The sequence below is a fragment of the Amaranthus tricolor genome, chromosome 12 (assembly GCF_026212465.1).
Source record: "Amaranthus tricolor cultivar Red isolate AtriRed21 chromosome 12, ASM2621246v1, whole genome shotgun sequence".
NCBI classification, from domain to species: Eukaryota; Viridiplantae; Streptophyta; class Magnoliopsida; order Caryophyllales; family Amaranthaceae; genus Amaranthus; species Amaranthus tricolor.
The window spans coordinates 304,491-319,652 of record NC_080058.1 but is presented as its reverse complement, the minus strand read 5'-3'; the positions used below and the strand labels follow the sequence as shown (position 1 = coordinate 319,652).

At 31.1% G+C, this 15,162-nt stretch overlaps 1 protein-coding gene across 1 annotated transcript; it reads right to left on the bottom strand.

Annotated features, from left to right (window-relative positions):
* Positions 1-410: 410 nt before the first annotated feature.
* LOC130796943 (uncharacterized) lies at positions 411-4,915 on the bottom strand. The gene is made up of 7 exons (XM_057659393.1): positions 4,392-4,915; positions 2,916-3,443; positions 2,754-2,819; positions 2,411-2,577; positions 1,392-1,953; positions 1,202-1,306; positions 411-1,116 (listed from the first exon to the last, which is right to left on the bottom strand). Exons 1-7 carry the CDS (start codon positions 4,530-4,532, stop codon positions 826-828), a joined length of 1,860 nt encoding a protein of 619 aa, XP_057515376.1. The 5' UTR covers positions 4,533-4,915; the 3' UTR covers positions 411-825.
* Between the last annotated feature and the right edge of the window lie 10,247 nt (positions 4,916-15,162).

Sequence of the window (15,162 nt, the reverse complement as noted above, 5' to 3'; positions counted from 1 at the left end):
ATTCATCACTAATATTCTATTTACTTTTTGGATATTATTCATCTTATACTCTTAATTTATATTTTATTATTAATCTATAAGTCAAAACATAGTCAAATAAAATCTTATTTGATTCGTCTCAATACAAGGATTATTTATATCAACTTTTCTTAATTTTTAATTATTCACAATTAGAAATATTAAGAATTAAAAAAGTGCATTGAATTGAAGGGAGTAAAAGAGATAACCAAACTTGAATTTAAATTTATTAGATTCAACTCTTTGTTTGAAGTATTCTAGGAGTATAATTTTAGTTGTCTATCAATATGTTTAGAATCCATATTGACATTTCATGATTAAAAGTACTTTATAAATTCTTTTTATTCAATTGAGAAAATCCAATCAAAGAATATACAATTATAATTTACTTAGACGGATTTTATAACAATGTTATAAGTAATCTAATCTCTCATAGGAAGACTGACAAAGACTCTTGAGCGATACTCAGTCTGACATTATGCGTGCTGCACGAATGCTTAACGATTCACGTAAATTAAAAGAAACAAAAGAGTACTCACTTAAGATCTTAACGATTTGTGGTAGGTTAGGTCCAGTTTAACTCGACAAAGATATGGTCAAGAACAAAAATACGGCTGGTATGGAATGTGGACACGAATCATGCTAATACTTCATACGCCTTCTTATGTTGGTCTAAACATGCTGCTTAAACCGGCTAATAGCCTAAAAATAGTTAGGCTAGGTTATGTTGCCGAGTATGCATAGTTGCATCCGATTACTTCTCAAAACAAGTAATAAGGCTAAACATGTGCAAAAAGGTATATGATTTCATACATGACTATTCCCCGGTCCTCCTAATGTTAGGACAACGCCATGAAGATCACTTCTATCTCTCAACTCTTTATCCCTCGATGGAAAATCACGAAAGATGGATGAAGAGCGTTCCATAATGTTTCCTTGAACGGGTTCATGCCTGAATGCTACACCAGCATTTCTTATGGGCTGAAAGATTGGACTCTTTTCATGAGTTGATTCTCGGTTCATACATTGCTGAGTAACAGGAAACTGACCGAAGCTACTCTGGCCTCGACTAGCTCCATTGTACATGATATTCGGTCCCTGATCATTGATATAGACATTATCAAACTTATAAACTATGCATAAGCTTTTAGTAAGAATTCGAGGAAGTGAAAAAGTTCCTTACCGGAGCAAATAGAACCCCTCGAAATATCCTTCCATTAACGGTTGCTGTCATTAGGTAACCAGAATCAAAGGATCCATCCACTTTCCCTTGCACTTCAGCTCCAATCTGCTCGGAAAAATTTCAGTGATTGAATATAAAAGCGTAATAGAAATCGAAAATGACATATTTGATTATGAGAAAAATTGATTACCAAATTTGAGGTGATATTTTGGTTTAGATGTCTGCCTTCTGCTGTTAGGAGTTCCACCTCGGTTTTGACAGTATGTGACAACGGCAAGGAATTACCATGTCTTTGATTCGGTCGATGCTCTCCTAAGATGTAGACATCGGGCAGAGCTTGTTGGGTTTTCTTCGGAGTTTTGGTTGGTTGATTCGTGGAGGGGAATTGTAAACTCTGGTTTTGATTTTGAACAGTTGTTTGCTCTTGATCAGAGTGAGATGGCGAGGAATTTTGTGAGACCGAAAGCGAATGCTCTTCTTGTTCTGGTTCCATCTTGTATGCAAGATTTGTTATGGGCCGTCTTTTATTTGTTCGGAAATTTTCTAGCTCATGTTTCTTTTCTGTTTCAATGCAACTTCCTAACAGCATTGTCTTCTGCCACTGATGAGCATCCGACAATCCTCTTTTCTTCCGTTGGTTCCTGTGATTTCCGAAGCTCTTGCACATGGAAATATTGTAGCTGCCATTTGAATGCTCGTTCCCGAGTTGTAATATCAGGAGTTCTCCTAAAGGGCGCTCGTCCTCTCCACAACTATTAGCGAAAAACACACAAAGAATAGTGCATTAGACAACATAGATCACAATTCACACGCCGGTAAACAGGATTCAGGAAAGATTCTAGATTTGTCGTAATATCCCTAGTTGTTCGAATAACAACAAAAAAAATGCAGCCAAAAGTCAAAGACAGCATTTTCCGTGTTTAGTGAAAGCGTTGTCTCAGACAGCATTTTTCCCCTTATCTGACCAAAACCCACTTCCCAGCCCATTAGGGTACAAAAATGCTTCCCTTGATTGCGTTTTCCCTAAAAGCTTATTTCATAGTTTGAAGTGCACTCATTTCTCCAAATAGTTTAAAAAATAAGCTTTAAAAAAATTCCCATTTGATACAGGTACTTGATGTAAAGAAATAATCCAATTTAAATAGCTTTTAAACATAGTAAAAAAAGAAAAAAAAAATACAAGAATGAGATTAAGGTAAAGGGTCTAACCCTCCATATATGAGGATGTCGGAGTTTGTAACAATTGCGGTATGAGAAAATCGCCCTTGAGGCGTCTGGCCACAAATCACAAGCTTCGACCATGAACATATAGTAGTGTCCAAGACCCAAGCATCATTGTAGTATTTCTTGTCTCCAACTCCGCCTACAATATACACCTAAATAACAAGAAACTGGTATTTGAGATTGCTGCATTTAACCTCAAAATCTCTCACATTGACGTGCGTAATGTAGTAAACTCAACATTCTCCAATATGCAATCCATAATAAATCGAAACCATTTGAAAACAATTAGACCATTCAAAATTGAGGGATACTGGGAGGGATCACAAACCTTGGTCCCAATTTTCACAGCAGCATGTCCTGCTCTCCGACCAGGTGAAGGTCCTTGAACATCGAACTACAAAGAGAAGTCACAACAACAACAACGAATGAATTTAGCCTATTTTCGCAATCCACACCATTTGTTTTATAAACGAAGATTGAGGAAGCTTACCCTAGACCATGTCAAGGTATCGATATCAAACACATCCACATCACCATGATAACGATCCCCGCAATCTCCACCATAGACGAAAACCTTCCTCCCAACCGCCACATTGATATGGCTATCTCTCGGATGAGGTGCAACACCCTTGACCATAGGGGAAGTCCAACTCAAGGTCTTAAGATTCAAGAAGTGCAAATCATTCAAGTAGTTTCCTACACCTTCTCCACTCCCACCGAACACGACTAATAGATCGTCTCCTACTAAGGTCGCAGTGTGACTTTCCCGAGCTGAAGGGTAAGCCCCCGAACACAAGGGTTGGACCCACTCCTTCGAGTCAAGGTCCAAGATGTGAAGGTCATTGACCTTCTTAGAACCATTTGTGCCTCCAAAGACTACAATCCTGTTCCGCCACATTGTGGCGGTGTGGCTATCTCGTGGGCCTGGCCCCTTACCCGTGGTCACTAGAGTGGTCCAAGACATAGTTTCTAGATTTAAGACTAAGACATCACTGAAGTGCATACCACCACAACATCCCTGAAAGTGAACAAACAATAGAAATTTTACATAGTTATTGATCTTGCCCATTATAACTACATCTAGGTCCACCATTCAATCTAGCAACATGAATTGTAAATTGTTCAAGAGGTTTTCATAAGAAATCAAAACTAAGGTATATTCTACTTAAACAACTTTCTGTAAATTTATATTGTAGAAACTGTCAAATTTTCAGTTTATGAATTCGTAGAGACGTTCATTCGGGTCATCGGGTCAGTTTAAAATCGGGTTTTGAGTCCAAATTGATTATTTTACATAATTTTAAATTTATTTTGAATTTGGGTCTAGTCCGGCTTGGTTACAACTTACAATAACGGGTAAATATCGAGTAATTAGGTTTGTTTCGAACAAGGGTATTAAGTGTACAACATTTATATTAACGTAATGTCTCTTATCATGTTAGTTTAAGCTCTTGGGTGTAATAGTCTGATAGGATACAATATACTATAATATATCATCGCCTTACAACCCACCAAAAGCTTAAGCTATTGTTCATAAGCCCATGATATTATTAGTGCAATAGCCAAATCAACACTTAATGAGGGGTGATATTGATCATCAAATGGCTCAAACCATTGCATATATCATTGGTTATAAAATTTAATAAACATAGACAGTCTAAACTCTTAATTACCTATAACATACAAATATTGATTGACTAGTACAGGATAGACCGAACAATCAATTGCTCATTCTTGTTGAATCAACCCAATAGATGTTACACAATTAAATATTAATACCATTTTTATCAAATGACTAGTCATAGCCTAGGCAGACACAAGTTTGCATTCTTATAATGTAATTGAACTAGGGATGCAATCACCAAATTTGAATAGAAATGGACAAATGGTATTACAAGTTCATAACAAGAAAAAAAGTCATAAAAATCATGCACATATATTAAAAAAAAAGGAGAAAAACACTTACTCCAAAGACATAAACATGAGTTTGAAAGAAGCAAGCAGTATGCCCCCATCTTTCAGAAGGATTATTAGAACCAATAACTTTTGGGTACAACCACATTGCTTTCTTCTCTTCAATACCCATTAAATTTCCCAAAGAATCCATCTTTTTTCACCTCTATATATCACTCCCTATCTCCTACTTAAGAGTATTTATTTGGTATCTATAATATATAAAAAGTAATACTACTTCACTTAACAGTAGTAAGATTAATGGAGAAACTGTGGTGAAGTCTGCAGGACATTAATGGTAGAAAAAGGAAGACTTTATTAAGAAGATATGAGAAATTGAAGGTATGAAATTAAAGAAAATAAGTGTAGTTAGTAGTAGTAGGAAAGAAGGCAGTGTTATGAAAATGAATAGAAACATGAAAAGATGGGTGCTTTCAACTCCAATTGTCACTGTGACAACCAACACCCAACACCCAACTCTCTACAGGCTATAGTGGGACTGTTGTTGAATGTGGTGTTGAAACTTAAAAGGATTTTAAATATAACATCATTCATACAATACAATAATATTCATACTACCTCCAACATTTGAATTCCACGTTCCGATGATTGAGTTTCCACCTTATTTATTAATCACTTATTTTATAATACAATTAAGTAAGATTTTATTTAATTTGAAGGTTATATAAGTATATAACAATGATGTGTAATATATTGATAAATTATCTTTAAGTAGAGAAATTTGATAAGCAGGCTTTTAGGATTTTAATTTTTTTGTTTTGTTTTCTTTAGTATAGTAGTTGTTTTGTTATTTTATAATGATTTATAAATCACGATGATTGATTATGAATTTATGTGTGATTTGTCTTATTAATATCAACTTTTATAGTTTTATGCACAATCAAAGAAATTAATGATAAAATTAGTGCTTTAACAAATATACCAAGTCAAATGAAATATTTAAGGTGAATAATAGAGACTATTATTTAGGGGAAATCGTGTATAAGCGAATAACAAATTAATTATGACTCGATTCGGATAGTTACATATTATTTGTTTTATTTAAGTATACTTATTGAATATAGCCTTCAAATTAAAATTAATTATTATTTATTATTTCCTTCGTTCTTTAAATCTTACTCCATTTGACCATTGTGCACTATTTATCAGCAAAATTTGACTCTTATATATGTCGATAAATTAATAAATAATCATATAGAATCTTGTTTGAAATATCTCAATCTAAAATATATTAATTTTTAGTTTTTATAATTTTTTGATAAACATAAATAAAGATAATAATAATTGAAAACGAATAAACGATTAAAGCTATGCATTAGGAATATGAAAAGTTAAATGCTGCAAGATTTAAAGAATGAGTTCATTTAATTACTTGAATTATTAGAAAGTTTAAAAAAGAATTAAATTAATTAAAGGTCTACCAATATGACATCGTATAATATTTATAATCTGTTATTGTTGGATAAAAATAATTAAAAGTAAGACTAGTATAACCTCCGTTTCATAATACTTACTGCTGATAGCAGGTGAATAGTAAGTATTATGAAACAAAGCAATATTAATTATGACAAATGTGAAAGGGCTTGGATAAGTAAAGCTTAGAAGAATTTAATTGAAGTGATGTAAAATCATGGAAGACATGACATTTGACAGATGGGAAGAGAGTCTAGTATGTGAGAGACTGATTTGTTTTTGTTTTTTATTTATTTTTAATTAATTTTATTAATTTCTTCTCCCTGGTTTTCTTACTTGTCTAACTGAAAATGATGGTATATAGATGGGGGTGATGCATCGGGCTGTGGGGAAATCATATCAACATTTTAGAAAGTTGTGTCATTTTAGGTTTTTAGTCAAGCACGGTGCTTGGATTCTTGTTTCATTGTTGAGTTTAACATTTTTTAAAAATAAAATTGTAAATAGGGGAAAAAATTAATTATTTTTCATAGGTTGTGAAGATTAAGTCTTTGTCATGCTAAAATGATGAAAATGAAAATTCTATTGAGTTAAGTTAGATTCCTACTTATTTGTCCTGATAGGATTGAATTAAAGAAAAAGATAAGGATTTTTGAGAACGTAGTGATAAATAAAGAGAGAGAATAAATTGTATGTATGAAATTAAAAAAGTTAAAATGTACGGATGAGATTAAAAAGAAGTGGTAGGTCATTATCTAAAAATAAAAATGATGCAAATTGAGTGGGACGAATTAAAATGAAAAATGCTGCAAATTCAATGGGACGAAAGGAGTATATTTTTCTTTTTAATTTTCTTTTTTATCCTTTTAAATTGGTAAAAAAGTCCTAATACTTGCAAATCAGTCAAATTGAAAAAAGAAAATACTAATCATAAAATTAAAAGAGGTTCACTTCATGTATGAGAATTAACTTATAAAACTCGTTTAGACAAATGATCAAAATGTAAAATGTGGTACATTTTTCAAGAATGAGAAAATTTTTAAATGTAATATACTATACTTAATTTGTTTATGAATATGATAGTATATTATACATAATCTAGGTGTGACAAATTATTTATAAGTTTGACGATTTCAAGATAAATAATTTACATTCTCATAAGATTATATATCTATTACTTTTATTTTTAAATGTTTACAATTAATTTTGAAATATTATATCCAAAAATGTAAAAATAGCAATTGTAAGAGTATATGGTGGTGAAAAAAAATAGTGTTTTTGAAATAGTTTTTAGGTGTAGGGATTGATGGAAAGAGAAGTTTATAGAAAATGGGACTCATTTTTGAAGGTAAAGAGTTATGGGGGTGTGGATCTAGAAATGATATATGTCTCTTCTCAAGGTTCATTGGGGAGAGTGTTTGTGGGATTTATCAAGGCTGAGATTCTCAATCTCTTTTACATCTAATTTTGGAAGAAGAAATATGAAATTTATTATGGTTTTATCTCATTCTCACTCCCACTATCACTCTCATTTGCATGTCCCCCAAACACTTCTAAGGACTAATAGTGAAGGTTTCATCTTGCATGTTTTTATCTATGTCCAAATATGCCCACAAAACATTATTTCTAAAATATTTAGAAAATAGTGAAACCATTAAAATTATTATGTGGATATGATTGAAAGGAAAAAAAGTAAGAGAAATAGGATTTTAAGAAAGTGATGATAATATTACTTATAATAAAATTGTTGAAAAGTAAAAAGAACAAATTAAAATACAAATACTCACATACTCATTAGGATTAAGGGACTATAACCTATTAACATTTAATTTTAAGGGTGTTGATAAAATAAATTATTAAATAATTTTAGCTTAGTTTGACAGAATTAGACAGTCATATATCAAATATTTAATTTTAGTTTTTGGTAAATAAGTTGGTTTAAATGACTCGTTATGATATTTCTAAAAAGTTGCACCTAACATTGAATAAGTTATAATTTGCTGAATCAAAATCAATTACTCCAATTAGCTACTAGCTACTTTCTCTATCACAAAATTTAACTTTACAATATTTTTATTTTGGGTAATAGTTTCATCACTTTTGAATCTTATCTCAAGAGAAGAGAAAATAATAATTTTTCAGATAAGATTTTAAATTCGATTATCATTTATCTCTCATTTTCTCAATTTAGCCCATATTTAAAAAATCAATTAGCAATACAAGAAAATAAAGGAATAACAATACTCTTTGTTGTGATGAGAACTTTAATAAGAATTACAGTATATTGAAAATACAATGCTTTTTAGGTAAAATCTTATTAGATTTGTATTAATGCATAATTTTTTAACATACATTTTTTATAATTTCTATAATACATAAATTTACTTAAAAAATTTGTAAAATTAAAAATAACATGGGTAAACAAATTAAAGGATACATTAGTACACAGGAGAATAGAGAGAGTAGCAGTTGAAGCGGTAGCACGGGAGGTTTTAGTTCATGGTAAAATGGCGGCAACTCCATTGATTCTCGTGTATTTAGACTCAACCAACAGTCTACTCTCATCTCAGGTACCTTTTCTCTTTCTATCATTGAAACTTGAAATAACACCACCAACTTCGATAATACTTACTCCCTTCCCTTCCTATTTACAAATATTAACACTATACACTTATTTACTACACTTTTATAAAAAATTCCTAATTAATAACTTGATTTGTAAATTGTCAGAAAAATACAAAAATATTAATAATAAAATAAATAAAATTTAAAAAGATAAATTAAAATATCAAAATTCTTACCTTATCAAATCCTATCACATAAGGATTAATCAACCGTTATTTACTAAGATCTTTTAAACTTTTATTTACATTAACTTTTTATACAATTATTATTTTGAATCATGTACTATTAAATTTAAAAATTGTAACAAATGATATTATAAAAATATGTAATTAGATGATTCAAATAAGATCAAAGTTAAATTTTTTTACTCATTAGTGTAATGTATAAATAAGCTTAAACAATTAATAGTGTCACTAACCATATGTAACGACTATTTCTAAACGGAGGAAGTGTTAAGTTATATTTTTAAACTATCTACTCTGATCTATACTAATTAACTTTTTTAAATATTGTATTTTTATAAAATTCTCGTCATTATTTTATTTTTATTTTTTTATTTAGTGGCCGTCATCAATAATTTAATGCAAATTTCAAAATTAATATTGCAATCTCACATGTACAAAATTTAAAATTTTAATTTATATTGGGTATTGTTATAATTCGCCACCCTTTACATCTTATCGCCACCTCCTCCTAATGAAATTACGAATTTGCTCCTAGACTTTAAAAAATTACGAATTTGCCACTGGACTTAATAACACTATTATCAACTAAATTAATAAAAAATTATTAATAAAACATTAAAAATTAATTAACAACTAAATTATAATTAATATATTATTATTATATTAAAAACTAATTAAACATTCAAATAAATTGTTTAAATACAAAACTAATTACTATAATAACATTATCATAATATAATAATATATTAAAATAAAATAATTTATTACAATATTTATTTAAATAACAATAACTTAAAAAATAAATTAATTAAACAAAAAAATTTCATAATTCGAAATTAAAAAAATAAAAAAATAAATACTCGTCGCACTTTTTGTGCGACTCGACCTAGGAACAATCACACTTTTGTGCGACTGGTATTATATATAATATATTTTTATTTTTTTAATTTTTTTTTATCAATTTTATTTATATTATTATTGCTATTATTATTATTATTGTTGTTGTTGTTATTGTTATTATTATTATTATTATTATCATTATTATTGTGATTGTTATTATTATTATTATTATTAAATTTTTATTTTTATTTTGATTATTATTTTTAATTTATTTTTTTAAATATTATTATTATTATTATTATTATTATTTAAATAACAATAACTTAAAAAATAAATAAATTAAACAAAAGAAATTTTATAATTCAAAAATTCAAAAAAAAAATTTTTTTTTTAAATAATAATACCAATCGCACAAAAAGTGCGACTGTACCTAGGTCGAGTCGCACAAAAAGTGCGAATGTGCCTAGGTCGAGTCACACTTTTTGTGCGACTCGACCTAGGAACAGTCGCACTTTTTGTGCGACTGGTATTATTTTTATTGTTTTATTTTTTTTAAAAAAATTTATTAACTTTATTTATATTATTATTGTTATTATTATTATTATTATTATTATTATTGTTGTTGTTGTTGTTGTTGTTACTCCCTTCGTTTTTTTTTTATCTTTCGCTTTGGGTTTTTCACATATATTAAGGAAGATAAAATCTTTGGGTTGTAGTGGGTATTATTTTAATTAAATAGTAGGGTGAAGTAATGATTGTATTGGAAGTATGAGGTTGTAGTGGGTATTATTTTAATTAAATAGTAGTGTGAAGTGATGATTGTATTGAAAGTATGAGAGAGAAAATAATTATAAATTAAAGAAAAGGGGTACATTAAAAGGAAAGGGGGAGTTTTAAGGGTTAAAAGTGAGATAAAAACTTTCTAAAAATAGAAAGTATTCTAAAGTGAAAGAACTTTTGAAACGACCCGTTATAGTAATGTGGAAGATCAAAAAAGAATGGAGGGAGTATTATTATTATTATTATTATTATTATTATTATTATTATTATTATTATTATTGTGATTGTAATTATTATTATTATTAAATTTTTATTTTTGTTTTAATTATTATATTTAATTTATTTTTGTAAATATTATTATTATTATTATTATTAGTATTAGTATAATTAAGAAATTTTAAGTACAGTGGCAAAGTTGTAATTTTTTTAAATCTAGAGGTAAATACGTAATTTCATTTAAGAGGTGGCGATAAAATAAAAAAAGTGGCGGAAATTAAGAATTGGGTTCATATTTCTACTTCTATATGTTTGAGATGAAAGAATGAGAATTGACATGAGTCTTTTCAAGAGTGAAATTGAGTAAGATAAAGGTTTTTGTATTTTACCAGAGATTATTAAATATTCACTTGAGATTTATTTTCAATCTTTTCTTCTCTTTATCTTTACAATACATTGTCAGTTTGTCACATAGGTAGTCAATCAATGCTGCTGTCATTGAATTGAAGGGTACGGCGAAAGATAAGCATGGTTAGATCCAGAGCTTTTCAAAACTAATACCATAATCTAATAAAAAAAATAAAGTTTACGATTTAATTAAAATTTCACTTATTATTGATATCTAAATTAACCATTAAACACTCTAGAATTAGTATAAACTTATTCTCTCCCTTCATTAATCAATCAACTTCAATATATACAAAAAGCTAATCTTAAAATTACCTTAACTTAGACAACTTAAATTTTAGGAAACAAAATATAAAAGATAACAACAAAAAATATTCCTACACAATAAATTATTCCCAAAATAAGCCTTGAAACCAACAAGTGCAGCAGAATGATTCCCAGAATTAATAAGATCATCAACATATACTATGACATAAATCTACACAATGCCTTTAGTATAAGTAAAGAGAGAATAATCAGAGTAAGATTGTAAGAAGTCGTACCCTTTCAAGGCTGCTACGAGCTTCGAAAACCAACACCTCGAGGCTTGTTTCAACCCATACAAGGACTTTCTCAGACGACACACCAATGACGGATTTGAACTCTCAAACTCGGGAGGTAATTTCATGTACACCTCCTCATCAAGATCACCATGCAAAAAGGCCTTATGAACATCCATTTGATAAAGTTTCTAGTTTTTTGAAGCTGCAATAGCAAGAAATGCCCTAACAGTAGTAATCTTTGCGTCTGGAGCAAACGTTTCACCATAATATATGCCTTCCTACTAATGATTACCATAAACAACCAAACGAGACTTGAGACGTTCAATATCACCATTAGACAAATATTTTGTCTTGTACACCCATTGACTCGCTAGAGCACGTTTACCAGGAGGAAGGTGCTCTAAGGTCCAAGTCCCATTATCCTCCAAGGTTTTAATTTCTTCCTGCATAGATTGTCGCAAACCTTCATGTTTCATTACTTCTTTAAAGGATTTCGGATCATGATCACTAACAACAGCTTCCAGAAACTTACAATAATTTACAGAATACTTGTCACAATTTATATAATGTGCTAAAGGATAAGGTGTACCTGAAGAAGTATTGGAAGATGGAGTGGAGGGGGACGGATTTTTAGCAAACACTGAGTGAGTCACATAATCACGATGAAGAACCGAGGGAACTTTTTCCCAAAACCCACGCCCCAAAGTGTAACACCCCTGAATTTCTAACCCTTGTACAAAACCAAAATCGTAAAGGACGGGAGGAAATTCGGGTGTTACATAAAAGAAAAGGAAATGAATTTGGATAAATGTTAAATATTAACTTTAAAAAGGTGAGTGGAAATTTCGGCAGCATCTCTTCTAAAAATCGAATATGTGGTAGAGCAATTAGCACAATAAAAACATTAAACATAATCTAAGGCATCATTGCCTTTAAAATCTCACACCACGGCGGAATGATTCGTCGCCGGCTTCTCAAATCAACATGCCAAGCATGGATCGTGATTCCAGTGTCGACGCTTGCGTTTTAAAATGACTTAATTCCTTAAAACCATACAGAGTTATAAACTACGCAGCGGAAATACAAATATACAAGGGAGGACACAAGACCTCATAACAAAACATATACAACCAAAGTTTACAAAAGATAACAAGAGCTACAAAATCGAAAGATAACGGTTTGATGCAGGTTATGCTTCGCCCTCATCACTTTCCCCCAATGCAATGCAAAAGAAGCTCCAATACCTGCTACGCCTGTCTATGATCCTCCTGCTGCTCGACATTAGACCAAAGACAAATGTGTCATAGCAGAACAATCATAGAAAGTCATCAACAATCAAACATAAACACAAACACGTACACGTCAATAACTAGCATCAAATATAATAAGGCCAACTACTAGATAACATTATGCTATACAACAACATAAGATGATTTCATAAGACACAAGCACAGATAGTAACCTTTTATCGTCCACTTATACTTCTTGATCTCATTACTTCCTTTCCAACCCGAACCATGTGTACTTGGGTAGAATGCAAGTCTTCACACTCCTCTTTTCAAAACATAAACTCTTGCAAAACACGCATAGTATCAACTCAACCAAGGCATTAACAGAATACCTAACACATGAACTTATAGAGCTTGCCTATCTTAAGGTAAGTGTGATCATAGTCTGTAATATCCTTGAGGTAACTTAACTTAGGCACACTTCTCACTAGCATAAACTATTCTATCAATGAGTAGATATCTATCAATGAGTAAACGTTCTATCGATCAACGTGTAAGCTTTCTATGTGAGAATGAACCTTATATCATTAAATAGCTTTCGATCAATGAATAAACTTTCTATCACTGAATAACTTTCTATCAGAGGATCTTTTCTCTACTTCCTGGCATAATGACACTACTAAGGGCGTTATCGGCCATCCGGCGTCCATGGCAAAGTATGAGCTCATGCCCCCTTCAGCTGACCCTCTCGGGTCCTACCTTCGGGAAAATCTAACACACTGGGGTACTAAACCAGTGAAGAGGCCACTATATTGGGGTTTTCAAGGCCCGCATAGTAACACCTTGGTCAAGGGGCAGTATCGGCCATCCGACGCCCAATGACACAAGCATGCTCATATCCCCTTTACGGTGATCCCGTCGGATCTCACCTAGGGGGCTACTAAATCAACCGGACATAATCCAGTTGAGTCACGCCAGCTAATCATAATCTAATACTTTATCAGATGGGAATAACTCTCACTTTTGACTATTAATGAGCGCCCTGGGATAGCACCACGCTAAAACCCACTGAGCCACTCAACAAAATATGAAATTCACCTATAAAGGAGTCATTCTAACTCCAAGTAAGGCATAATCCAATTCTTAAATAAATAAGGGGGTGGTCCCTGCCTCCTACTAACACTCTCATTCTCTATAACTATTCTAAGCGCAAGGATTTCATAGTCGATAGCTTTTCATATAAAGTGTATTCACTAGTACCTCATAGTTTACAATGCAAATTATCACAATAACAATAAACAATGATCTCTTAAAGGAAAATTGTATATAAAGGTTATTACTGCGTGAACGTACCTGTAAGAGTCACAACACGATCAAAAGTCACAAAATCATCCAACTAAGGCGCTACTTTCCTCTTATGAAATGGGCAACTATATAAGTTATGAGTAGAACTAATAAGTTCCCTTAACTACTTTGCCATACCAAACTAAATGCCCAAGTAACCACTATCACCCATTCAACATAAGTATTCGATTACTCTAGCACGCACACAACTCATTTAATAAAAGTCAAGATCATTAACTCAACACAACATAAGTCTTCCCATCAATTTAAGAGAAAAAGGATCGTGTGAATCATTCCTTTACATCAACCAATTTGAGTTATATCGATCCACGTTACTTTAAGATAACATATCAATTTACACTTAAATCTTGCAATGTTAATGTAGTGCTAATATGACGACAATGACGAATCTTAAGTTTATCACATCGCAATATCATCTATTATATTCTTCAAGGTTAGGAAGAACTATAATCAAGACATCATAACAAGTTACTTTAATAATTCTCAACAAGTTGACACTATGTTCATAGCCTTACTTATATTATTTACTTATAACTTCGATAACCTAACAAGAGTACTTGTAATCAACATTAATACTTTCTTTTACTTCAATAGGGCCAATTAAAATTACCATCCCTAACAAAACTCCAATATTCAACACAAATAAAGTTGTTCATGTACTAAGACATCATCAAAATAGCACACAACTATTCTTTCATTCATACTTCAAACTCTAAGTCATAAATATGTTCAATTCATCAAACACACTCTTACCCACAAAAAGATTCAATGGAAATAATAAAAGTTCAACACTTTTCCTTCATATTTCTAAAACCAAATTCATAAGTACATTCAAGTCATCAATACAATTCTCACTCATTACAAGATTCAATAACAATCATACAAAGTTCAACCATTTTCTCATAAACTTTAAAAATTTCAATTGGAAATAAGATGAAATCAAATAAGAGAAAGGAGATGGCTCATAAAAATAAAACTAGCAAGAGGGTGAAGAAGTGAGAGGAGGTCACGGAGGTGGTGGCACAGGGCCAAAAATCGGCTGCCTGGGTCCTGTTTGCTGGAAGCAGGCTGAGCAAGGGAAGCTACAGCAGCCGTGACTCCTTGTGGGGAAGGGAGGCTTTCCCTGTTGCGGTGGCTGCTCACGGTGGAGGGAAAAAGGC

Coding starts and splice junctions, on each gene's coding strand:
- LOC130796943 (XM_057659393.1), bottom strand. CDS start 4,532: ATGGATTCTTTGGGAAATTTAATGGGTATTGAAGAGAAGAAAGCAATG. Junction 3,444..4,391: donor CTCATGTTTATGTCTTTGGA/GTAAGTGTTTTT, acceptor GTTCACTTTCAG/GGATGTTGTGGTGGTATGCA. Junction 1,307..1,391: donor AAAATATCACCTCAAATTTG/GTAATCAATTTT, acceptor TTTTCCGAGCAG/ATTGGAGCTGAAGTGCAAGG.